The sequence below is a fragment of the Syngnathus leptorhynchus genome, chromosome 8, assembly GCF_054491065.1.
Source record: "Syngnathus leptorhynchus isolate UIUO chromosome 8, UIUO_Slep, whole genome shotgun sequence".
Lineage (NCBI taxonomy): Eukaryota > Metazoa > Chordata > Actinopteri > Syngnathiformes > Syngnathidae > Syngnathus > Syngnathus leptorhynchus.
The window spans coordinates 13,381,464-13,408,103 of record NC_141202.1 but is presented as its reverse complement, the minus strand read 5'-3'; the positions used below and the strand labels follow the sequence as shown (position 1 = coordinate 13,408,103).

At 46.4% G+C, this 26,640-nt stretch overlaps 2 protein-coding genes across 4 annotated transcripts; both read left to right on the top strand.

The window, feature by feature from the left end:
- Window positions 1–329: 329 nt before the first annotated feature.
- Window positions 330–17,748, top strand: mdc1 (mediator of DNA damage checkpoint 1). 3 transcript variants are annotated; one of them, XM_085918105.1, is made up of 12 exons: window positions 330–447; window positions 868–1,013; window positions 1,654–2,220; window positions 2,307–2,370; window positions 2,445–3,310; window positions 3,492–3,554; window positions 5,270–7,896; window positions 8,462–8,566; window positions 8,644–8,826; window positions 8,887–9,012; window positions 9,198–9,308; window positions 15,356–17,748. In XM_085918105.1, the coding sequence occupies exons 2-12, from the start codon at window positions 881–883 to the stop codon at window positions 15,557–15,559; spliced, it is 5,049 nt and encodes a 1,682-aa protein (XP_085774231.1). In that variant the 5' UTR covers window positions 330–447; window positions 868–880; the 3' UTR covers window positions 15,560–17,748. The 3 variants fall into 3 exon arrangements, with proteins under 3 accessions (XP_085774231.1, XP_085774230.1, XP_085774228.1); XM_085918104.1 differs by lacking the exon at window positions 330–447 and having other exon boundaries at window positions 477–1,013; window positions 5,270–7,893; XM_085918102.1 differs by lacking the exon at window positions 330–447 and having other exon boundaries at window positions 477–1,013.
- Window positions 17,749–22,565: 4,817 nt separating this feature from the next.
- On the top strand, window positions 22,566–26,579 carry LOC147053799 (uncharacterized). Its single transcript, XM_085918916.1, has 11 exons — window positions 22,566–22,611; window positions 22,781–22,801; window positions 22,882–23,151; window positions 23,967–24,087; window positions 24,169–24,344; window positions 24,415–24,557; window positions 24,847–24,994; window positions 25,066–25,247; window positions 25,744–25,836; window positions 25,914–26,421; window positions 26,524–26,579. Exons 1-11 carry the CDS (start codon window positions 22,566–22,568, stop codon window positions 26,577–26,579), a joined length of 1,764 nt encoding a protein of 587 aa, XP_085775042.1.
- Window positions 26,580–26,640: the final 61 nt, after the last annotated feature.

The window sequence follows — 26,640 nt, the reverse complement described above, 5'->3', positions numbered from 1 at the left end:
GTAAATCGTAAATCTACATTCTGGTTTACATAGTTCATGCTTGGAGACGCAACACGTTCACTGACTGATCCGTTGATGCACAGAAAGGCAGTTCGCGAACGGGAAGTCGGGAAAGTCAAGATTCGTTCCCTCACTGATCCATTCTTGCGATGAACCGGAAATGCAAATCACTCAGTGATTCGTTCACTCACCGATTCGTTCGTTGTTGAACGGGAAATGCAATTTACGACTTGTTCGTGAAAGGGAAGTTACGTCATTTTCTTCTTCGTTTTGTTTTATGGTGAGGTGGCACCAGCTTCAATGCGCATTACTGACACCTACTGGTTGAAGTCATATGAACTGAAAAAAGTCTTCCTAAAGTGATTCGTTCACTCTTGTTCACTAAAAAGATTCGTTCATTTGAACGAATCGTTCACTCAGGAGCCAACACTAGTAGAGTCGTGCGAGGTAAGTACTATATACACACACATTCGGACGATCGATATTACAACTCGCACACGTTCTACGTTCATATTTATCATCTTAAAGTGTAACGTTTGCATTGACATGACTTAGAATCTGCCTTATAATTTTTGGGCTGTAGCCATCCGGTGACGTTTGAGTCCCAAACTCACCGTATTCGTTTGTTTGCTAACGTAATGAAACCTTAGGATTATTTTGGGGTTCGGTCAGAACACAACTACGCGCAGAAATGTGCATAAGGCACAAAAGGTTGCAATAAGCCGGAACATATCAACGGAAAGGTTTCAACTTGGCTACACTCATGTTCACGCTAACGTTAGCCTCGTAGCATCGCGTATATGATGGGTGCCTGAATGTGCGAAGAGGAAGATTGCAATAGGATGTGAAATGTTTGATGTTTGACAGACGTCCTGGAGGAATGGACGCCACTCAGGCCGTTAACGACTCCTTCTTCGAGTCTGACGAAGAGAAAAATAAAGAGAAGCCAGACAATGGGCGGCAACCTTTAGCCAAGCTTTGCGTCTTAAAGAATGACCACCTTCCTGAAAGAGGTAAGGAGCAGGCGAGTCGCCATCAGGCAGGGAAACCTGATGAGCAACGGATGGGGTTTTGAACTTTTTTGCAAGACAACCCCCCCCAAATAAAACCTTGCTTCTATCTGGCACTCCCCTGCGGCAGTTTAACACAACGGTCAATCCTAATGTGCATCAGAAAAAAAGAAAATTGTTTGTAAAAAGGGCTATTTGTGATCTCAATGGGCTGTCTGGGGCTTCCCGAACCTCTTTACCGATCCTTTTAATTTCTCGTAAATTGGCAAAACACTTACTGTGCAATAACGTCCTGCTCTCGACGCTTCATCTTTGAATTGTCTATATTATTTGTACTATGTGTCCTCTCTGCATCCATTGCAGCCTGGTCATCCTGGAAGAGGGATCCTCCCATCTGTGGTCTCTTCTCAAGGTTTCTCATTTCCCCTAGTAGGAGTTTTGAGTTTTTCCTTGCACTCCTGGGAGTTTAAGATCAGGGGATGTTTGAGAACAATTGTCAATTTTTGCACATGTTGTCCTGAATGTTGTTAGCTACCTAAATGTTGTACAGAGAACGAGATGTACCGGAGTCAAATTCCTTGTTTGGCATGCTCAAACTTGGCAAATAAAAATTTATTTGATTTGATTTGATTCTCGTCCACAGAATTTCCCCTGTTCATGGGGGATAACGTGCTTGGTCGGGACGGTTCCGCCTGCACGCTGCTCCTGCCGGTGCCCTCCGTGTCCAAACGGCATGCGTCCATCCGTATCACCGTCCATCAGAGACCAGGATCCCACAGCGGAGTGGATGTCGACGCCGTAGTCAAGGACTTGGGCAGCATGAACGGGACCCGCATCGGCCGTGTCAAGTTGATCCCCAACATATCCTACCCCCTCAGCGAAGGCAACTCTCTGGTTGTGGCTGACATGCCGTGTCAGTACCTCGACATCAGCAAGGTACGCCAAGACGTTGGGGGCCGCCCGACGGTCGTCAGTTTACAGGGGGAGTCGGTGGAAAAGAGAGACAGCTGCAAGGACAGTGCCAGCCGGGTGTCCCAAGCTTCGGCTAAGGTTTCACCACCAGGTCAAGTGGAGAAGAAACCTGCACAGAAAAGCTATTTGTTCCTTGAGACCACTCCAGTCCAGCTGCGAGGAACTCTGGTCCCAGAATCAGAGTCGGACTCTGATGGCGAGAGGCCGGAAAACAGAGAGGGCAGGCGCAAGCTTCAAGGTACGCGTATGATTTGTAACTGGACAAAAAAGTGTTCAAATCCTCATGTTGTGTCAATTCCATCATGCGTTCCTGGATGCTTACAGGCTCTGATTCTATGGCCACCTGCTCAACCTTCTTGAGTCCCACAAACCAAATAGTCCCTGAAAGGTATATTTGTCTGGTCTCTAAACTGCACTTAAGCTGCCTGCACATGTGAACATGAATCTTTGTCCTTACCGTAGTCCCCACTGTGAAGATGGAGCACCCATCACGTTGTCATCATCTCCCAAAGACAAGCCTCACATACGTGTTGCTTTCAGCAAAGCCGAGCCAGACGCAGATGTCGCGGGACAGAAAAAGCAGAAAAAGGACACAATTGCCTTTGAATACCACAGTGATGGGGAGGGGCAGGCGGGTGTGATGGAAAATGGTCAGACACCAGGAAGGGATCAGCTGAAAAGCAAGGCCGGCTTCACAGAGGACGACTTGGCGCAAGTGTCCACAAGCGCCGTCCTCAAATTGAACATGGACACGGAGGTGGAGGACGCTGGCCAGGTGGACGCTGCATGCTTTCACATGGACAGTGACACAGATGTGGATGACGACGCCACAGGTGCCACAGGGGCACCTCTCCCACGGCCCGAGAGAGGTGCCGCTTGTCCTCGCGTGTCACCCCTGGATGAAAAAGACCACGCGGCGCCTCCGTCGCTCCCGGACGACTTCCAGCTCGACAGTGACACGGATGTTGATGAGGAGGCTGATGACAGGGATACGGGACCTTCTGGGCCGGATGCAATAGGGCCCGCTCACCAATCAGATGACAAGCTGGCCCTCGCTCTTAACGCGCAATCGACCAATTCAGCTGCCAGATCGAATAACAGCCACGCGGCGCGAGCTGCTCCTCACTCGTCAGCTGGCCCCTCCGCACTCTCCTCTGACGTCACTTGGTCAGAGTATGACGCGGACAAGTCCAGTGCATCCCCTGCTGACCTGGACAGTGATACCGATGCGGAAGAAGAGAAAAATGCCCAAAGTCTTTCAGGGATAAAAGCTTCCGCTTTACGGTCTCCGCATCTGCAAAATTGCTCAACCCCTGTGCACCTGTCAGGTAAACAAACTGGAACAGCGCAGGATCAGCTAGATCTGTGCAATCGAATAAGACAAGAGCTGTCTCTATTGTTGTGATTGTGGACTCATATGGCTCAGGCAGATCTAAGAATCCTTGTTTTTGTATGGTTCATCAACAGCCAGTGAATGTATCGTTTTGCTTTCCATTTGGATCTTTTCAGAAGGACAAGTGGAGGAGATGGAAACCCAAGCCTTTCTTAAACCCTCTCTGGAGCCATTTGAATGTGAGTTACGGGGATGAGAATTTTCCATGGATTTCCGTGGTTTTTTCCGTCGAAAGTATCATTTTCGTGAATTGTGTAAATCTGTTGAGAATTTTATTTTATTTTATTTATGGAGGGTAGCGGCCGGCCAGCTGGCCAGGCAACGTTAGCCTCGGTGACTCGCGAGAACCCTGCCCGCCGCGACGGCATCTTTAGGCATATCTCAAGACAAAATTAGTTAAGATGTGAGTACGAAAATCGGCTTGCCTCTGTAAACCTAACTCACTGGCAGCAGTGATACGACAACATCCGCCTTATTTTCGGCAGCTTTTTGGCGCTACTTTCGTCACATCATTTCCACTTATTAATTTACGCGGAGTACTAAGTGTTTTTACACCGCCACACTGTGAATTTGCGATTGGGTTTTCATCACTTGTAGACGAGTTATTTAGTTAGATAGATCTAGGGCCTACTCAGCAAAGGTTTACACCAGCATTGCGAAGGTTTTGGAGAAAAAAGATGAGGATCGTGCCAGGGAAATAGACAAGTTGAACGGGATCAAGAACTGCTTCAGATGGGCATAGCTCGAGAGCAGCTTCATCGTACAACTCAGAACACAGTCCGTAACCACGTGCCTGACTGAACATATCCGTATGGTAGATGTCCCGGGGAGGGAAACAAAAAAACAAAACACTACGTTTTTACTTTTACAAGCATGTGGGTTTAGAAAGTAACATGATGTTACATGTAAGCTAATGTTAGGCTATTGTCATGATATTATCAAAGAATGAATATATATATATATATATAGATAGATAGATATAAAATCCCCCTCCCTGCTACTTTTCCATGTATATATACGTGTGTGTGTGTGTGTGTGTGTGTGTGTGTGTGTATATATATATGTATGTATGTATATATGTATATATATATATATATATATATATATATCAAATAACTATAACATAAATACGTTTTTCAAACCTTTGTCACTCCAAATCATTAAATCCTTCAAACGTGGGGCCCTTCGTCATCTTCGTCATCCCGTGATCGAATCCTTTGTCCTTTATGTAAACAATCGCTGCGCGGCGCCGGTGACATCACTTGCAGTTCAAATGACAGTAATCACTTGCTACATCGCGGTTCGTTTATCGCGGTTTCACTACATCGCGGATTTTTGAATTTTGAAAATTTTAGAAAAAATTCACATATAAGTCGCTCCTGAGTATAATTCGCCCCCCCCCCCACCCAAACTATGAAAAAAAACGCGACTTGTAGTCCGAAAATTAAGGTATATAGAAAAATACCCTGCCTCGCTACTTTTTCGTGCTTTTTCACATTTGTCATTCTCATCCCTGGAGTTAGTGTCGAGTAGCTCACAATTTGACGTCCTTCTTTCCCTCAGGGCCCAAGGATTCGGCTTCACTTATTCTTTTGCCGTAGCTGTTTGGATGATCAACTGACAAAATATGTGCCGTATTGCCTCTACACTGCCATGTTGTACTACTCGCATAGCAGACACAGCTAATAGGATCATGGTAGCCATTTGGATGATCAACTGTCAAACTGCGTGCCGTATTGCCATCACACTGCCATGTATTACTACTTGCATAACAAAGACAGCTATTGGGATTGTGGCAGGCAAGCTTGATCCAGTTTTGGGTTAAAAACTGTTTAAATTTGGCATGTTTTCAACACGATGCTTGCAGTAAAATGCAATCCATTCCATTACCTAGGTGGTTTCGACGGTGCGGTAAGTTCTGCAGCCGTTCCTCTGTGCTTAGACAGCCAGGAGGAAAAGGAGGACTTTGCTGTAGCTGAGACGCAGTCCTTCGTCCTTTGGCCCAGACGGCCAAACCCGAGCGGCGACATTGACGCATTGTCCGGCGAGGACACCAAAGAGCTGCCGAGCGGAGGAGCGTCTTTCCAGCTCGGTTTGTCTGAGGGCGGCCACCAACAGAGTGCGCCCCAAGCTCGTACTGTGGGGAGCAACCTGGCCTCCATCTTGGATACCCAAGCCAAAAGCTCTAGTACAGACGGGATAGCATGGAGTATGGAGGCTACCCAAGCCTACGAGGCACTGAAGGTAAATGTTGCCTTACAAGAAACGCAGGCCTATGCTTCAGAGCCCGGTAGTGAATCTGAAGAAGAGCCAAAGGAAGATGCTGAGACACAAACATTTGACTCTTTTTCCCTTGCTTTGGCGGAAACCCAACATGCAGCTGCTTTTCAGGAAGAGGATCTTTCTATGACAAACACTCTCGTCGCCCCTATAAATCCAAACCGGATGGCCAAAACAACAAATGTGAGCCAATCTCATTTTGTTGCTGCGACCATTGCCGGATCCCAGCCCAGGTGTACAAGAGAAGCCACGCAATCTGGTCCGGTGGTGGGAGAAACAAACACAAAGTGGCTTCAGCTAGAAGAAGCAACTCCAGCATTTATGGCCACGGTCATGGTGGAAAAGCCTCCCCGAGCTGCAAGTCAAATGGAAGACGCGCCTATTCTTGATGAAGCGATTTGGAGTGGTCGCCGTTTGGCTGCTGATTGTCAGCCTCTGAGTATAGCTGCGACTCAGCCCATGGCTGCAAGTGCAAGTGACGATGAGGGTGCAAGTCCACTTTTGGGTGCCAGAAAAGTCCAGGAAAGTGATGGCACAAACTGGCAGCACAGCAAAGTGCAACTTGACAGTTTGTGTGTTGCAACCCAGCCTCTGACTCCAAATGAGCACCTGAACAGCGATGATGAAGACTTCACTCCAGCCTTCCATGGAAGCAAATTACAGATTGATCAAGTGATACAAGCCAATATCATTTCTTACACTTTAGCTGCTAATCATCCGTTCACCAGTGTAGCCCCAACCCAGCCCACGGCTTCGCGTGTAACTGACGTTGAAGACTCAATCGAAGAGGAGCCGCAACCCAATGCCAATCGTTCTGTTGGAACGCTGCCTGCAAGTGTTGCTGCCACCCAGCCGATGGCTGCAAGTCAACATGAAGAAGAGTGCTCCATTCGAGTCTTGTGCAATACAGATCCAGGGAAGAACAAAGCTGAAGGCCAAGGGGGCGGCAATGAGCTCTTATCAGGAACTTTAATGCAAGTGGAAGAAAAGCAGACTCGCCTTAATCTTGAGGAAGATGAATCGGGCTGCGGTCAAGACAAAAAAGAGACTCAGTTGCTCATGAATTCCAAAGTTCCTTCAGCTGGAACTCAACCCGTGTACACGTGTGAAGATGAGCAGGCCGACGGCATCCCTGGTACCGGAATCGTGCAAACCAGAGAAAAGGATGAGCCAAGGGAAAAAAGACAAACAAGAAGCTACAAAGCTAAAGAAAGGATGGCAGAGTCGAGGCCTGCTGCCAGTGAGCTTGCGGAAGGGGCCACGGGCCAGCACTCCGAACTTCGAGAGGTCCAAGACAGGAAGCAAGAGAGACAACAAGGTAGAAATGCACAGAGGGAAAGGAATGAACGCAAAGAAACCAATCGGTCAGAAACGGTGGAGGATCATGAAAGACATGAGCAACACAAACAAGATCAAGCACCTCAACCACACCTAGAGGCAAAAGCAGAGCCCACAACAAGAGCCCGGAGAGCAACAAGAAGAACCATCCCTGTTCTTCCCCCAGAAGATGTCCCGGCCAAGAGGACCAGATTGCGCTCCAACTCTGTCAGCTCTGAGGTCTCCGCTTCAAGCGGCCAAGGGAACAGAGGCCAAACGCCCAAGACGTCCAATGGTACCGATCAGGATCAGGACGGTTCCAGATCCAGCTCCCCAAACTCCCTCACTTCAGATATGTCTTGCAACAGCCTTGGGTCTTTGAGAGGTGGAGGAGACGGACAACGAGGAAATGGGCGCAGAAAGGAACCCAGGCCCAGTACGGTCCCACCAGTTTTCAGGCAGAATCCCGCTCCAAGGCCTTCGCAGAGGGGCAAGAAGGCAAACGTGTTCCTTTCTGCGCTTTGTGATGAAAAGGATGAGAAGCCAAAATTAAAACGGGCAGCTGCCACAAGGGAGCGTAGGCAAGCAAAAGAACCCTCGTCAAGGGAGGGGAACAACTCTGCTGGTGAATCTCCCCTACCAAAAAGAAACATCAGGGGCAAAGTTCACAAGACGGTAAAAAGCAAAGCCCTCGAAGTGCTGGAAACTCCCCTGTGCAGCGATCAAGTGGAAGCCAAAGACCAGGCAGGAGGAGCAAAGAGAGTGTTGAAGGCAGAAGTGCAAGATGAGAATCCCGTTTCAGTCCAAGCCAAGAGAAGAGCCAAAGCGTCGTCTGCTCAGAGGGACAGGAAAGCCAAGGAATTGCCGCCTGACGCTGCCTGCCAGGATGGAAATGTGCCACCTTCTGGTGGAGGTGTCGAGGTAGTGCCATCCGTGTTTTTTCTTTTTCATCGAAAAAAAATGAAATACTCGTAGTGCCCACAACGTTAGGCGCATGTGCCCAGGTAGTGTCATCTGTGTTTTTGAATTTTCATTGAAAAAACTAAAATACTCATAGTGCCCACAACATTAGACACACGTGCCATGATTTAACATTTGCAGCAGTGTAGTACCAAGTAATGGCAAGGAAGACCTAGTCCAGGTCAGATTTTGTTGTTTTAAATGTCCATATCAGCATCCTTCATAAGTACCTGATACCTTGAAATATTGTTATTGGTAATCGCCCGTCCGTAGTCAAAGTATATCCTAGCGCCCTACTGTTGTGTCTGTTTCGATTGTGCTGGCATACCCTAAGGTTTTGGTGGCAAATGGAATGTTAATTGCGTAGTATCAATCTTGAGTGCTACTTCCGATTCTTCCTTTTCAACCGATGCGCTTCAGTCAGCACCACTAAAAGCATGACGCCTTCCTTCCTTCCTGCCTTCCATCCTCATTTTGTGGTAAGTGATTGGCGTACCGATCATCACCCTCCTTTTTTTTTTTCCCCTAGCCTCACACACCTATCGGCAGGAAGAGACAAACGCCAGACACTCGTGTGAAATCCTCTCCTGTGACAGCGAGGTGCCGACCGCCTGAAGAGAGCCACACGTATAAGGTTTGTGCATCCGTGAAAGGTAGATGTTTTCCCATTTTGCCTTGGGCGGGTACTGAGCTGGGATGTGGCGTGCTCAGGTGCTGTACACAGGTGTGGTGGACCAAACCGGAGAGAAGATGCTGGCTCGTTTGGGAGGCTTCCTGGCCAACGGCACCGCCGACATGAACTGCCTGGTAACCGACAAGGTGCGCAGGACTGTCAAGTTCATGTGTGCGGCAGCCAGAGGCATCCCCATCGTCAACATACGCTGGGTGGACGAGGTCAGTTGCCAAACGAGCGGCAAAAATGGAACGTTTCCAACTCGTCTTTGCATGTCGCAGAGCGCTCAAGCCGGGAGCTTCCTGCCACCTGACGCATTCATCGTCAGCGATCCGGAGCAGGAGAAGAAGTTCAATTTCTGCCTGAGGGAGTCTCTGAGGCTCGCCGGCACCCAGCCTCTCTTACAGGTGATCTCGCTCGTTCATTGCTGAGCACATTTCTGTTCTCCTCGTAACGCTCAGGTTTCACATCCACAACTGAGCCGCGTGCTTCTGACCGGCCGCTGATTTGTATCAGGAATAAAGCGAGTAGCCGAGTCATCAAAAAAAAAAAAAAAAAAGCAGACGTGATTTTGCATGGCGTTCTCTTCCAGGGCTACAAGATCCACGTCACCAAGTCGGTGCAGCCCGAGCCAGCCCAGATGAGAGAAATCATTTCCTGCAGCGGAGCCACGTTCCTCCCAAGGATGCCTTCCTCACACAAGGTTCCAACTCCTCAAGTTTCTTTTGTTCTTGGGCTGGGTAACTTTAATTCTGTTAAACGTCCCATGTTGAGTTTTAGGGTGTATCCAGATCAGAAAAGTCCTTTAGTCCGCTTGTTTGGTCTGGGCCAAAGTCCTTGGACTTCTGTGCTCGACACGGATTTTCTAAAATGAACACCATGTTCAAACAAAATGGTGTCCATGTGTGCACTTGGCACCAAGACACTCTAGGCCGCGGTTCGATGATCGACTTTGTAGTCGTGTCATCGGATTTGTGGCCGCATGTTTTGGACAGGTGAAGAGAGGGGCAGAGCTGTCAACTGATCACCACCTGGTGGTGGGTTGGCTTCGATGGTGGGGGAAGATGCCGGTCCAACCTGGCAGACCCAAAATGCTCTGTGAGGGTCTGCTGGGAATGTCTGGCAGAATCCCCTGTCAGGAAGAGCTTCAACTCCCACCTCCGGCAGAGCTTTTCCCACGTCCCGGGGAGGCGGGGGACATTGAGTCCGATTGGGCCATGTTCCGCGCCTCCATTGTTGAGGCAGCTGACCGGAGCTGTGGCCGTAAGGTGGTTGGTGCCTGTTGCGGCGACAATCCCCGAACCCGCTGGTGGACACCGGCGGTAAGGGATGCTGTCAAGCTGAAGGAGGAGTCCTGTCGGGCCGTTTTGGCCTGCGAGACTCCGGAAGCAGCTGACAGGTACTGGATGGCCAAGCGGAACGCGGCTTCGGCGGTTGCTGAGGCAAAAACCCGGGCGTGGGAGGAGTTTGGCGAGGCCATGGAGAATGACTTCCGGGCGGCTTCGAGGAAATTCTGGTCCACCATCCGGCGTCTCAGGAGGGGGAAACAGTGCACAGTCAAAACTGTTTACAGTGGAGATGGCGTGCTGCTGACCTCAACTCGGGACGTTGTGAGTCGGTGGGGATAATACTTCGAAGACTTCCTCAGTTCTACTGACACGCCTTCCATTGTGGAAGCAGGGCCTAGAGACTCTGAGGCGTACTCTCCAATCTCTGGGGTCGAAGTCACTGAGGTAGTTAAAAAACCCCTCAGTGGCAGGGCCCCAGGAGTGGATGAGATCCGCCTGGAGTTCTTAAAGGCTCTGAATGTTGTGGGGCTTTCATGGCTGACACGCCTCTACAGCATTGCGTGGACATCGGGGACGGTGCCTCTGGATTGGCAGACTAGGGTGGTGGTTCCCCTCTTTAAGAAGTGGGACAGGAGGGTGTGTTCCAATTACAGGGGAATCACATTCCTCAGCCTCCCTGGTAAGATCTATTAAGGGGTGCTCGAGAGGAGGGTCCGCCGGGAGGTCGAACCTCGGATTCAGGAGGAGCAGTGTGGCTTTCGTCCTGGCCGTGGAACAGTGGACCAGCTCTACACCCTCGGCAGGATCCTCGAGGGTGCATGGGAGTTCGCCCAAGTAGTCCACATATGTTTTGTGGACTTGGAGAAGGCGTTCGACTGTGTCCCTCGGGAGGTTCTGTGGAGGGTGCTTTGGGAGTTCGGGGTGCCGAGCCAACTGATAAGGGCGGTTCGGTCCCTGTATCACCGGGGCCAGAGTTTGGTCCGCATTTCTGGCAGTAAGTCGGATTCGTTCCCAGTGAGGGTTGGACTCCGCCAAGACTGCCCTTTGTCACTGATTCTGTTCATAATTTTTATGGACAGAATTTCTAGGCGCAGCCAAGGCGTTGAGGGGGTCCGGTTTGGGGACCTCAGCATCTCATCACTGCTTTTTGCAGATGACGTGGTGCTGTTGGCTTCTTCAGGCCGTGATCTCCAGCTCTCACTGGAGCGGTTCACAGCCAAGTGTGAAGCATTCGGGACTCCAAATCCGAGTCCATGGTCCTCGGTCGAAAAAGGGTGGAATTCCCTCTCCGGATCGGGGATGAGATCCTGCCCCAAGTGGAGGAGTTCAATTATCCAGCTCAGTGGCCTAGTGGTAGGTTGGAATTGGGGGGTTAGATCACCAAATAATTCCCGAGCGCAGCACCGCAGCTACTCACTGCTCCCCTCTCTCCCGCAGGGGATAGATCAAAATCACATGGGGATGGGTTAAATGCAACGGACAAATTTCACCACACTCAGATGTGTGTGTGACAATGATCATTGGGACTTGGGACTTTAGCTTTAATCTTGGCGTTTTGTTCACGAGTGAGGGCAGGAGGGAGCGCGAGATCGACAGGCGGATCAGTGCAGCGTTGGCAGTAATGTACCTGTCCGTCGTGGTGAAGAGAGAGCTGAGCCGAAAGGCAAAGCTCTCGATTTACCGGTTGATCTATGCTCATCTATGGTCACGAGCTATGAGTCGTGACCGAAAGAACGAGATCCAGGATACAAGCGGCCGAAAAGCTCGGTCATCTGGGAGAGACTCGGAGTAGAGCCGCTGCTCCTCCACGTTGAGAGGAGCCAGATGAGGTGGCTCGGGCATCTCATCAGGATGCCTCCTGGACATCTCCCTGGGGAAGTGTTCCGGGTATGTCCCACCAGTAGTAGACCCCCCGGGACGACCCAGGACGCGTTGGCGAGACTATGTCTCTCAGCTGGCCTGGGAACGCCTTGGAATCCCCCGGGATGAGCTGGATGAGGTGGCTGGGGAGAGGGAAGTTTGGGAATCCCTCCTAAAGCTGCTGCCCCCGCGACCCGACCCCGGATAAGCGGAAGAAGATGAAGTATATTTTGTAAACACATTCACACTTGTGGCGATCTGTGCTCAGAGCACAGACCTGGAAATGGAGGAAAATGTGCAGTGGGTTGTTAATCCCAAAAATGCATATTTATCCTGGAGTTGGCTAAACATGGTAAATTAATGATGATGATGAAAATAATTATTAAAATGTGTTAAAATTGAATGAATGAAAAATTAATGGCCAAGCGGGATTCGAACTCGCCCGCGGACGTGGCTCGTGGTGGAAGCGCCATTCTCGCCTTACTGAGCTAAACAGCGACTTAGTGTTGCTGTGGTGGAATAATGCTATTAAACGAGAAATAAAAATGGTAAATGCCGTTAAAACGGTAAAATGATGTTTTTAAATTAAAATTAAATGAATAACTAAATGAATGAATGAAAAATAAAATAATAAACGAGTTAAGGAAAGAAATCATGAAAAAAGTTGTCAGATGTCAAAATTCGAACTCGGTCGTATACGTCGCTCGTGTCTAATACGCCATTAAGAATGAATGGGGGATTTTAAGGCACAAATTTGCTAATTATGCAAAAACGGTAAATGTTATGAACAAATAAAATACTAGCAGTCATGCCGTGAATTTTTGGAACGTGTGAAAGTTGGAATGGGGTGAATCGGTTAAAGCATGTGGGAGTAGTTAGGTGTCAAAAAAGTGGGAGGAATAAAGTAGGATAATAAGAAGAAGAAGAAGAAGAAAAATAAAGGCCTTCGCCCTCACACTAATAAAGTAGAATAACAATATTCGCCTTCACACTAACCAGAATTGGCAATTTCTGGAGAAATTGCGTGTGAAGGCGAAGGCACTTCACACTATTGTGGGACTCGAAATAATGATTAAATGAAATAAAAATGGTAAATTAATAATGATGATTAAATAAAATAAAAATGGTAAATTAATGATGATGATAAAAATAATTATTAAAGTGATGTGTTAAAATTGAATGAATGAAAAATGAATGAATGAAAAATAATGGCCAAGTGGGATTCGAACTCGCTCGCGAAAATGGCTCGTGTTGGAAGGGCCATTCTCTTCTTACTGAGCTAAACAGCGTTAGTGTTGCTGTGGTGGAATAATGCTATTAAACGAGAAATAAAAATGGTAAATGACGTTAAAACGGTAAAATGATGTTTTTAAATTAAAATTAAATGAATAAATAAATGAATGAATGAAAAATAAATAAATAAAAAATAAATGGGTTAAATAAATGAGTTAAGGAAAGAAATCATGATAAAAGTTGTCAGATGTCAAAATTTGAACTCGCTCGGGATCAGGGCTCGTGTTGAATGCGCCATTGAGAATGAATAGGGGATTTTAAGGCACAAATTTGCTAATTATGCAAACACGGTAAATGTTATGAACAAATAAAATACTAGCAGTCATGCCGTGAATTTTTGGAACATGTGAAAGTTGGAATGGGGTGAATCGGTTAAAGCATGTGGGAGTAGTTAGGTGTAAAAAAAGTGGGAGGAATAAAATAGGATAATAATAAGAAGAAAAATAAAGTAGAATGACAATAGTGTGAAGGCCTTCGCCTTCACACTAATAACAATAGTGTGAAGGCCTTCGCCTTCACACTAACTAGAATTGGCAATTTCTGGAGAAATTGCGTGTGAAGGCGAAGGCACTTCACACTATTGTGGGACTCGAAATAATGATTAAATGAAATAAAAATGGTAAATTAATTATGATGATGATGTTGAATGAAATAGATTATTAAAACGAAATAATGATTAAATGAAATAAAAATGGTAAATTAATTATGATGATTAAATAAAATAATAATGGTAAATTTATTATGATGATGTTGAATGAAATAAATTATTTTATATGAAATAATGATTAATGAAATAAAAATGGTAAATTAATTATGGTTAAATAAAATAAAAATGGTAAATTAATTATGATGATGATGTTGAATGAAATAAATTATTACAATGCTATTTTTAAATTAAAATTAAATGAATAAATAAATGAATAAAAAATAACGGCCACTGTCAGATTCGAACTCACTCGTCAAAGTGGCAAGCGTTGAATGTGCCATTCTCTACTTACTGAGCTAAACAGTGACATACTATCGAAGCGGTAGAATAATGCTAAATCCAAAGAAATAAATTGATTTTAAAAAATGGTAAATTAATTATGATGATGATATTGAATGAAATAAATTATTAAAATGTGTTAAAATTAATTGAATAAATGAATGAATAAAAAATAACGGCCACTGTCAGATTCGAACTCATCCGTGAAAGTGGCAAGCGTTGAATGTGCCATTCTCTACTTACTGAGCTAAACAGTGACATACTATCGAAGCGGTAGAATAATGCTAAATCCAAAGAAATAAATTGATTTTAAAAAATGGTAAATTAATTATGATGATATTGAATGAAATAAATTATTAAAATGTGTTCAAATTAATTGAATAAATGAATGAATAAAAAATAACGGCCACTGTCAGATTCGAACTCACTCAAAGTGGCAAGCGTTGAATGTGCCATTCTCCACTTACTGAGCTAAACAGTGACACACTATCGAAGCGGTAGAATAATGCTAAATCCAAAGAAATAAATTGATTTTAAAAAATTGTAAATTAATTATGATGATGATATTGAATGAAATAAATTATTAAAATGTGTTAAAATTAATTGAATAAATGAATGAATGAAAAATAACGGCCAATGTTAGATTCGAACTCACACGGGAAAATGGCTCGTGTTGAATGTGCCATTAAGAATGAATGGGGGATTTTAAGGCACAAATTTGCTAATTATGCAAAAACGGTAAATGTTATGAACAAATAAAATACTAGCAATCACTAATAATTTCCACATCACCGGTCGAGAGGATTGGGCGAATCTTAGCAATATTACGAAGGTGAAAAAAACGCAATTCTGGTTATATTCTTCATGTGCTTTTGAAAGGAGAGCGTTTGGTTAAATATTAGCCCGAGATTAGTTACAGTATCACTCTAAGTGATAGTACGGTTATCTATAGTTATGGTGGTTTCCTTAAACAAATGTTGATAATGAGCTGGACCAATTATCAACATCTCAGTTTTATCTGGGTTAAGACGAAGGAAGTTGAGAGACATCCATTGCTTGATCTCCACAAGGCACGTCTCAAGATTACAACAGTCCCGCGGATCTGTCATTGATAACGGCATATATAATTGGGTGTCATCCGCGTAAACTTGAAAACTAATATTATATTTACGTATTATCTCCCCAAGCGGAATCATATAAATATTAAATAGAATTGGTCCTAGTACCGATCCCTGTGGGACACCACACGTAATCTTATAGAGCTCAGAGGACGTATTGCCATGGACCACTCGGTGAATGTTTTGTCTCCTCCTTTGTCATCAGCCTCACACGGTGGTGATCTCTTGCACGGAGGACTGGCCGCTGTGCCGTGCGGCCGTCTCGGCGTTGCTGCCGATCGTCTCGGCCGAGTTCATCCTCTCTGGAATTCTACAGCACAAACTGGACTTTGATGCTCACAAGCTGTCCGACCCGCCGCGCCGGCCATGGCCTGATGATGGCAGAAGGCGGAGCAGTCGGCTCACGTAGCCTCTGGAAGACTATATCAAGGTGGACTCTTTGAAAAAGAGATCGCAAAGAATTGACAGCATCAGAGCTAAGCACAAAGGGTTGTAGGCCTTCCAAGAAATATCAAGTGGAAGCCACCTTTTGCGACACGTGTCGAATAGTGTTTGGAACGACTGCTTTCAACGCAGCTTCAGGGAGGGAAAAAATATTCAAAACATTCTGCCTGTAATTCTTACGTGTTAAGGGACCAAAAGGGTGTTTTATTCAATCTATTTTTTTTTAAATGAATTGGTCATTGGAATATATTCTGCTAAATAACGGTGCTAGCCTCCCCAAAAATCCATATCAGCAAAGACGATTGCTTGATTGACTTTGATTGTAATGGTGACCCCCCCCCTTCTTTTTTATTGTACACGTGCCGGCTTTTCCAGGCGATGTGAAGGCGGCTCATGAATGAGCTTGGCGACCGTTGCTTCCAGCGCTTGCTTCCAGCGCTTGCTTCCAGCGCTTGCTTCCAGCGCTTGCTTCCAGCGCTTGCTTCCAGCGCTTGCTTCCAGCGCTGGCTGGAAGCCAGCGCTTGCTTGCTTGTTGACGTCTACATTGGACAACAAGCGTAGCCCATTATCGCCTGCATTTGGTCTCCACATTTTAAAACAAGCCGAATGGGAATAATGAGCCGTTTATCCCCATCACCTCGTCCTTTCCTCGCTGAGCGGGAATTAGCGGCACTTCAACGGCTCGTGCCACCTTGATTGAGTCAATCGTGTTTGCGTAGTGAAACAATTATTTTTTTTTAAGTAATGGGAAGCCATCTGGCTGGATGAGTTAAAGGCTCATGTTTCCTGGTATCCTTTTTTATACGCAGAGATGATAATGAACATAGCAGAGTGTCCTCCCATCTCCATTAACGACCGGCCAACATTCCATTAAGGCCTCATCTTCTCTTCTTAGCTCATCGGAGCAGAGTCGGCAGCTTCTGTCTTTGCTTTGTAAGAATCCATTTTCACTCGTCATCAATATCTTGTATGCGCTTTGTCCTTCTCAGTCTCATCATACGTGTGTGTGCATATATATATATATATATATATATATATATATATATATATATATATATATATATATATATATATATATATATATGTGTGTGTCTCTATGTGTGTGTGTCTTTATGTATGTATGTATGTATGTATGCCTTCAATGCTCTCATCAGCGGCAGGGGAACGTGTTGTGGGGTTTGAGGTAAATTAACTGGATATCAAGTAAATCAAATAAATGCTCAAATGACGTTCTGTCCTTTTCTGTCTGTGGGGGAAGAAAGCTACTGACTCAAATGATATTTGAACAAGCCAAATTGAAGTTATTAATGCTCACATTTTCATTGATTGTTTTATGCCTTATTGAAGTACCCTAAGAGAATATTAGACAGGACTGAGGACAGTCACTCTTATCAATACCTCTCCCATATATAAATTAAAATTTGTGGGTTTGCCAGAAGGATATTATAAAAGTCGTTAGAAAAAAGTGTTTGAGTGAACAAGAACTATATACAGTAATCCCTCGCTACTTTGCGGTTCACCTATCGCGGCCTCGGTCCATCGCAGATTTTTATGAAAACAAATATTGCGGATATATTCGGTGCATCGCGGCTTTTTGCAGTGTCATTTGGAGCGCTGGGCTTTGTAGGCCCATATGACTTTACAGCACACTATTGACAGTAGGAGACCAATAGGAACATGTTGATCTGTATCCTTGCCGATGATTGGCTTAGAGCAGCTCTAACCAGGCTTTATCTCAAATCTCCTGCTACATATTCAATCGTCCAGTTCGTTTGTGTCAGCAGAATCGGCAGCATTTCTGATTTGCGCTTTTTGTTGTCACAAACGAGGCAGGACAACCAAATGCAACACGGGCTCGGTTAGAGTTGATAGATTAGTTTGATCCTATGCTTATGTTGGAATGTAATCTGTAATAATTAACATAGCTTGTCCTGTCTTAACAAAGTGCTAAGATCCTTTGAAGTGATTGACCAACTGCAGAGGAAGCAATCAGAGGTGTTCTGTTTACTCAACATTGTAAAACCCCCACCTTGGCCACTCTCACCCCCACCCTTCTTCTCTCAATAAATACTCTCTTGCATGAATCCAAGGTTAGTCTGTTCGAACATTGCTGTACCTACAGTAACGGACTGGCTCTCCACTTGCAAGTGCTTAAAGGGCATACTGTCTCCCGTGTGGTTCTTGCAAAATAAGTTAGTCAGAACATCTCTAACAGGCTCTTTATTTGGGGAAAGTTTAAAGGAAACAAGGACGTCTGGAATTCTGGCAGAGCAGGACTACGAGGGAAGCTGACGAGCCGATCAGCGAGCTCACGTCATCGAAGTAGAAGGGCATAGCAAGCTTTTTAAAGTTATTAAAAAATTTCTAAAGACACAACAAAGTGTAATAAAGTGTTTAAAAATAAAATTATAAAAGTCTTGTGCGGATGCCCTTGCCCTGGACAGCAGGGGGTGCGTCAGCCGGTCAGAACGGTAAGAGCAGAGCTGTTGCACGTTCATGCTTTAAAACAGTGGTTATTAACCTGGGTTCGATTGAACCCTAGGGGTTTCGGTGAGTTGGTCTCAGAGCCTCCACTGCGGAGTTTTGAATACACCTGATTTATCGTGTAAATTCGTGATAATTCATATCTGAACTGGTCTCGCAAAGGCACACTGATTTGCAGGTATGTCATTTGTTGAGTTCATGCATTGTGTTGGTTTTGTTCTTTGAACATGGTGATGATGCACGTCTCATTTTGTGCACCAGTAAAAAACATCTATGTCTAGAATTCGATTTTTTATTTTTTTCGCAAAAGAGGGGTTTGGTGAATGAGCATATGAAACTGGTGGGGTTCGGTCCCTCCAACAAGATTAAGGACCACTGCTTTAAAATGACGAGCTGGTAATTTCATAACACAGCGGGTCAGGCAAACGAGAATCAGGTGGCAGGCGTGCATGTCAAAACAGACAAAACTGTGAGGATTGACGACCAACAGACAGTTAGGAAGGTGTTGGTTCGATTCCACCTCCCTGTGTGGAGTTTGCATATTCTCCCCGTGCCCGCGTGGGTTTTTTACGGGCACTCCAGTTTTCTCCCACATCCCAAAAACATGATTTGTCGGCTGATTGAGCACTCCAAATTTCCCCTCGGTGCAAGTGTGGATGGTTGTTCGTCTCTGTATGCCCTACGATTGACTGGTGTCCCCCCCCGCCTACTGGATAAGCTCCAGCACGCCCGTCACCGCCGTGGGGACAAGCGGTATAGAAAATGGGTGGATGGAAGAATGTCTATGAAAATCAGTTTTACTCTAAAACCTCTATTAAAGTATTTAAAAATACAAAAGAAACATTGAAAAGTACAATACACAGTGTTTACAAAAAACACAACAACAATACAATAATATACAATAAAAGTTCATGAAAGTCTTTTATGGATGTTGTGACAATATATTTTTTCTACATCGCGGATTTTCACCTCACCGGTGGTCTTAGAACCAAATATCCGCGATAAACACGGGATTATTGTATAATTACTCTGATTTTTCATATTTATTTAAATAAAAATCCATCCATCCATTTTCTGAACCGCTTAGTCCCCACGGGGGTCGCGGACGTGCTGGAGCCTATCCCAGCCGTCATCGGGCAGTAGGCGGGGGACACCCTGAACTGGTTGCCCATTTAAATAAAAATGTTTATGAAACTCTGTTTGACTTTATAACTTTTATTAAAGTGTTTAAAAATACAAAAAGCATTTAAAAGTACAATACGCAGTGTTTAAAAATACAATAAAGGTTCATAAAAGGCTTTTATGGATATTGTAACAAAATATTTTCTCTACATCGCGGATTTTCTCCTATCGCGGTTGGTCTTGGAACCAATCATTACTGTAATACCTTTATTTTGTTGACAACCTGTACTATACAGCATACATCAAGACGTTTTCTGTTTTATTAGCTCACCAAAATGATCTCTCCAAACTTCCCATTGAGATTTTACAAATGACGTTTCTATCGCATTCAAATAGAAAAGATAATTACCAAATGGAACTAAGCCCATTTGTGAGACTCTTTCCCGACCGACCATCGACCAAGTTCGGCTGGCGTGTCGTGGACAGAGTGCTGAAGGACAAGCTGTGTGAAGTCGTTGCGTGGACGTGCGTGTGCGCGTTTGCTGCTTCACGGCAGGAGCCGAGTTCCTCTGAATGCTTCCGAGTGCTTCCGAGGGGCCGACGCTCGACCGACACATTTTTTAACCTCTTCCCCTCTTCCAAGTGTGGAGCCCGAGTCGCCGAGTGCAGCAGCGATAGCAAAGCAGCAAGCAGCCAAGCATCTCTCGAGGAGGTAGGGAGGGAGGACGAAAAGAGAGAGAGCGGACGAGAAGAGAGAGCGAGCGAGGCGGGACCCCACGCAGGAAACATTCACGCACATCTGCACAACCGAGTGACGATCAGACGGACGGACACTTGTTCCAACCTCGCCGAGGGGGATCATCGGAAGCAGGTAGGCACCCCTCGGGACCCCTCTCGTGTCGCTTCTCCGCTCGTCTATGCTCCGGTTCGGTCGAGTTGTCCGCATATGGCACGTGACGGGTTAAATTCTGCAGCTTTTTCACGCCTCATGCGGCATCTGCTGTCCCGGGCCCTGCGGGGAACCGTTTGGACTTTAAAGCCTTGTCACATTGAATTTGCTTGATCATGGATCCCGGAGTGTTTTTTGTTTTTGTTTTGTAATTGGGTGAGTGCTTACTGGCTGCAGATGCGTCGTTCACTTGTCAGCCTCTGGGGAAATCCTAAAAAATTGATTTAGTGATTTCAATCACAATCATGGTCACTCTATTAGGCACACTTGGACACTGATAATGAATTTGTTAAAGACAATTTCCATTGGCAGATGTGTACACATTTGTGTTGTGATGCATGTTTTGGGCTTAGGTACAATTGGCTCTCCTGTTTGACATTTTTTTTTCTTTATCTTCCTAATATTTTTTTATTTGCCCCCCCCCCACCTTTTTAAAACTTGTACATAAAACACATGTTTCTACATAAGTGGCAACCTTTGTGAATATTTTTTACGTTTTAAAATGAATTATTTTTGCCTGTTTTGCCATATTTTAATCCGTTTGAAATTTATCCATCCATCCATTTTCTGAACTGGCGTGCTGGAGCCTATCCCAGCTGTCATCGTGCAGTAGGCAGGGGACACACTGAACTGGTTGCCAGCCAATCGCAGGGCACACAGAGAGGAACAACCATCCGCACTCGCACTCATACCTAGGGACAATTTAGAGTCTTCAATCAGCCTACCAAGCATGTTTTTGGAATGTGGCCTCCCACATTGGAGTGCTCGGGGAAAACCCACACGGACTCGGGGAGAACATGCAAACTCCACACAGGGTGTGCCGGAGGTGGAATCGAAACTGCATCCTCCTAATTGTGAGGCGGACGTGCTACCCAGTGCTCCACCAAGCCGCCCTGTTTAAAAAATTTTAATTCGCTGAGCTGCCTTCTTAATGTGTTTTGATATAATGGTTTTCGTATATTTTTTATTTATTAATCATTGAGTATAATTATCTAATTATTCATCCTAAAATAATAAATATTTTCCTACAATAGAATTGGCTATTATTTTTGTCATATTTAACTATTCTTTTGGCTCGCTGAGCAACATCTCCACTGCAATTTACAGCCAAGCAGCCTCAACACTAAAGCAGTCTGCACTTTGGGGCGGTGCTACAATGTGATTCCTTTTGAGGCAAACGTGCCTGCAAAGGCAGCCTTGACAGTGCAAATCAAGCATACCTAATAAAGAGACAGGTGAGAGCCCTGCCATGACAGTACTAAGAACGCATAACGCGACTTCATCTGAAGGGACACCTGTACTGTGTGTGTGTGCTTTTCTCCAGTGAACTGTTGAAAGGCTTCACAGCATCCATTAGCTGAGAGGAGGCTTGGCTCCTTCTTAGCTTCCGCCACCACTGCAAAAAGGCAGCCTGTGACTGCACTCCACTATGTCCAACATCATCATGCGATTGTCAAAACCTTTATGCCAATTACTGCCTAGAAAAAAATCTTCCATGTCTGAGTGCAACAGTGCCTTACAAGTGTTTATTGAAAAAAAAATGTTATAAAAAAAAAAAATAAAATAGCATGATGCATTTTGAACAATAGTAGAATAAAAAGAATTGAGTGCAACTGTATTGTACTGAAAAGTTAAACGCAACTGAACGTTTCTGGCAGAGATTCTGTGCCATACCACTAGCGGGAGCCCACATTTTGAGACTCGCTGACACAGACGATTCACACAGCAACCACCCCGCATGCTTTGTCAAGAACGCTATGTGTTAAGCCAGCCACCTTCCTCGTCCTCCTCCTCGTCGATGATTTGAGAGAATGTGACAGGTGCAAGGAGCCTGTCTCATCCTTTAGTTCATCACTTACAGAGCCGGCCTCTTTGCTGGACTCGTTGGCTCGCCACAAGTGAACCTTTAAGCTAGTTTCCTTTCCTCACGTTTGGATTCATTCACTCATTCCCTACTATGACCAAATAGAAGACTAACCAGTCAAATCCCAAAACAGTTTGCCAATCCTCCTTGGGCACGTTGTTAATGACTATCAGGTCATTCCTACAGTGAGTCAATGAGCCGATGGAGCCTTACCGCAGCAAATCGACATTTAAAGTCGACTAATCGCTCATAGTGTCAGGCTGGCGGTAGCAAGTCCTAATAGCTCATTGCTCCGCTAGCATCAACTATTCTGATCGTCTTCTGTGTCCTGCCGCCTCCCGCCTGTCCGCGATCCATCATTTTTGCTGCAAACAATCACGAGATCTGCCGCCACCCCGCATGTTGCATGCCGAGAAATGTTCCTGACGTTTTGGTGGCCTTTTGCATCAACAACTCATCTTACGATGATGCGGTGCACTGGCAACTCTTTGCTGATTAGTACAATTAGCTTTGCAAATGTTTTGTCTCAGCAGGCGCCGCGAAAGAGCCATGATGACGACAACCCGTGAGGTTATGTTCACCATTCTGCTTGCCGCAGGTAGAGAAGCGACAATTTGCGTTATATCAATTTACAAATCGAGCAGGTCAAGAGCCACATTCCTCATGAGGGCCAAACCGATTTCGTCTTTTTGTGGCCGATGTCGATTTCGATGTATAAGATTCCAATGATTTATGCTGCTAATCCTATGTTTTCCTTCTATTTGCAGCTTTGTCAGTGTTTGGCAAAGGTGAGTAAACAATGAGTAAACAAAGTCTTTCTGAACTGTTATACGAAGATGACACCCCCCCCCCGACCCCACCCCCGCAGTCACTGAGGAATCCATGACGCTGTTCCTGGGTGAGGACTTCCACATCCTGCTGCACGCGCCCGGGCTGGATGTGACGTTTCGCTCGACCGCGCGCTCACCTGAATTGGTCCTGATGCGTGGTGGCCTGGCGGTGGGCAATCGGGCCAAGATAAACCTCCACCTCAGTCACCTGGTTGTTGATTCGCTGGTTGAGGGAGACGAGGGCGTCTACACGGTGAAGAACCTTGAAGACCCTGAGGATGTCCGACGCATCAGGCTCTATGTTCGGGGTACGCAATGCACGTGAAAAACAACCAACAATACATTTTGATGTCATTGAAAAGAAAATGTTGATGAGGAATGTGTATTCCCCAAAAAACAAAAAGTGCTGCTGTTGGATTCAAAACGATGGTGACTTGTTAAACTAAGGCCCAGTATCGTATCATGCCATTCACAATTTCTCCGTCATGACAAACAGAAGGTCCAAGTCCACGAACATTTTGTTCATGGCCCTAAAAAAAGATAGCGTGCGTAACGGAAGCAGATGTGTGTGAACCCAAGCGTGTGTGGAAGGCGAGCGCGATGGCAGAATGGCGCGCAATGGCGTGCAATGCCATGCAATGGTGTGCAATGGCACAACGGCACGTGTTGCCAGCTGATGACGCCGTTGCATGTTTGCTGTTATCTTTACAGTGCTGCCGGCAGTCTGTCATTATGCTGCTCATCGGTCCGCCCCCCTCCCTTCCCTTCCTGCCCACGCATCCCTACTGCCTTGCTGATTTTACACCCTTCGAGTCTTACCCCCGAATTTGTGGATCACTGCTCCCCCTTCTTGACAATCTGTTTCAGACTTTCTTCTCGCACAGATGCGCTTTCCTCCTTCTACTTGAAGCAACTTGCCGTGCATAGTGAATTTTCTATTTGTTTCTTTGACCATTGATCCCGTGGCATAAACATGCTGCGGCTGATGCCCTTGCACTCGGGCGAGGAGAGTCGCAGTCGCCAAAGCGGCGTGCTGTACGGATAGCTGGAAAAGCGAGTGAAGTACAGCAACCGAGTGTACTTGTTTACCTCCCACCACTGTTGTTGTCTCTCCCACCTGCAGATTGCTACAACGAGCAAACGTTGAAATATGGCGAAAACTACCGGATTCCGCTGCTGGAGGTGACGCTGCCCATCACGCTGGAGCACAGGCCCAGCGCCGTGGAGGCCAACCTGACTTCCAGGTAAGTCCATCTGCACGTGGCTTGCCCTCCCTCAAGGGATGCTTCAGTGGGTATGCCACCGCGATCGCTTCAATCCCCCAGACCGGCCCAGGTGCTGCTGACCAATACGGGCGTGACCCGGGAAGGCTACCAGGGTCGCATCGAGGTCAGCGACCACAGCGTGCTACTGAGGTCGGTGACTGGGGCCGATGACGGCAGCTACACAGTCAGGGACAGTCAGGGCAGCGTTCGGGTCAAAATCTGTCTCCAAGTCATTGGTGAGAGACGAGAAGGCTTCATACTCCTTGATGCCGATCTGTTACCGGCCCTCACTGATGTACTTCTCAGAGCACCAGCATTTTGTCAACCTGCATCACGGCGAACAACTGAAGATCAACCTGATGCTCAACAGCTCTGCCGTGCAACTCTACTACAGTGCCGACACGGACCACCAAATGCGCCTTCTCATGGACCGAGGAGACTTCACTAATGTAAGCATTACGTTATTTGTTTTAAACACAGCGGTGCTTCCACTTGGGAGTAATCCCCTTTTTTGGGTCTTCAGTTATGACCAAAAAGATCCAAGTTGTGGGCTTTCCATTAGCTAAATGTTCAACAGAGGCCGCGGCAGTGGACTTTCCAAGCAGCAGCAATTTGAATAATTCAAGCTCTTGAATACAACTCGCAGTTGAAGTTTACTGACAAACTAATTGTACTACTTTAGTAAGAGTTATTTTTATGTATGTTTTATTGGGGGAATCCCTCCCCACCCAATGAAAGGCCCAATCCAAGCTGGGCTTTGAGGGTCGCCTCTCCCTGGAGAACTCTGTGGTCTTTCTGGATAAAGTCAAGCGCTCCGACGAAGGCCTCTTCAAAGTCACCGACGCGCTGGGGTACCCTGTATCCAGCATCCACATGGAGCTCAAACGTAAGCATAAACATCTCCGAGGAGTCAATTCGAGGTCGCCTGCATGCATTATGTCCTGCGCCTCTTGGCAGCCTACAAGCTGGAGTCCATCTACGTGGCCATCATCGCCCTGCTGAGCCTACTGGTCTTCCTCCTTCTGGCCTGCCTGCTATCTTGCCTGATCAAAGTCCAGAAGAGGTCCAAGAGGTCCGCCGCCTTGGAGAAGATCGCCCAGAATGCTGGCAAGGAGGACGAGGGCGAGGCCTTCAGACAGGTCGGAAGCGCTGACACATGTCAGCTTGAAAAGGCAGAGAAACAAGCTTTGGATTTACTGCTGCAGCTATCATTTTATCATTTCATTTATTCACACACCCACATATACAGATCATTTATACAGCTTGCTGGACATGTCATTTAGGCATGTGATTAGGTCTCCTGAGGAAGCTAACTAAAGCTTATGGTAGGAGCTACCTCTGCTGCTGCTGCTTAAGTCAAGTGAAAAAAATGAAGACATTTGGATTAGGTTTTAATTTTTTATTTTCCTGTTTTGCAAGCAACCACAAACAAATTGGAGAAAGTTGCTAGAAATTGCCCCAAGCAGTGGCTTGGTCCCTCTTTGATGCAAATTGGGTTAGTTTTGACGCAATTCTTTTTTGTGTTCAGATAAACAAGTAGATATGTTCCACTCCAAAAAACTACCTGATGTACACCATGCCTTTTTCTTCACTCAACAAAAGAATAAAAAACGAGTTTCTTTTGTGTGTCGCCAGGTGGTTAAGAACATCACCAAGCTGAGCGAGGAGTCCAAACATTCGCAGGCCGACAACACGGAGAAATCTCAGAGCACCGAGGTGGACATTAAAGTAAGACGCGACGCTGCTCCATTTATGGATTATAGAAAAGTCTTCCCGGGGCAGCGACTGACCCGATGCTTGTGCAGGGCTTGGAGGTTTCTTCTAAGGAGGTCGGCATCGGCAACCTGGACACCAGCGACTCGGGTGTCGGCTTCAACACCGCCCTGCTGCTGGACACTGACACGGACGCCCCTGAGCAAATCCCAGACTCAGATGCCGTGAGCATCTCTGTCGCCCCGGAGACCAAATCAAGCGCTCCGCCGCCACCGGTCACGGAGGTAAGGTCCGGTCTGGTGGGCGAAATCGAGCCGAGTGCCCCGGCAGTAGCGGAAGCGAAACCCAAAGGCGTCGAGGCCCCCCTGGATCGCCCTGATGTGCCCAAAGCGGTCGACGTCAAGCCGGGCCCGGCTTTGAGCTCGGGACCCGAGAGCCCAAAGCCCGTCGCCGCTACCCCAGAGCCTGAGTCGGCAACCCCGAACGCCCCGAGTCCGGCTCTGGCACTTCCAAAGGTGCTTTCATCTGCCGCCCGCACGGCCTACGAGCCTCCCTCCTCAGACGACCACATTCCTTTCGTGACAGAGCCTCTCCCCAACGGTATGTCATTGCACAATCAAAGTCCTTTCAATGCAAAAATAACTTGTCAGACTAATAATAAGCATGGTTTTGCATCCTGCACATTCAATATTGTCAAGGCAGGAACCCCTGAGCCGGGCCCAGGGCAAGCTGATTTTCTCTGTGGTTCCTCTCTGTAAGCGGTTCCCTCGACAGCCCCCAAACTTGAAGATTCCACCACCGGAGGACTGACTGCTCACA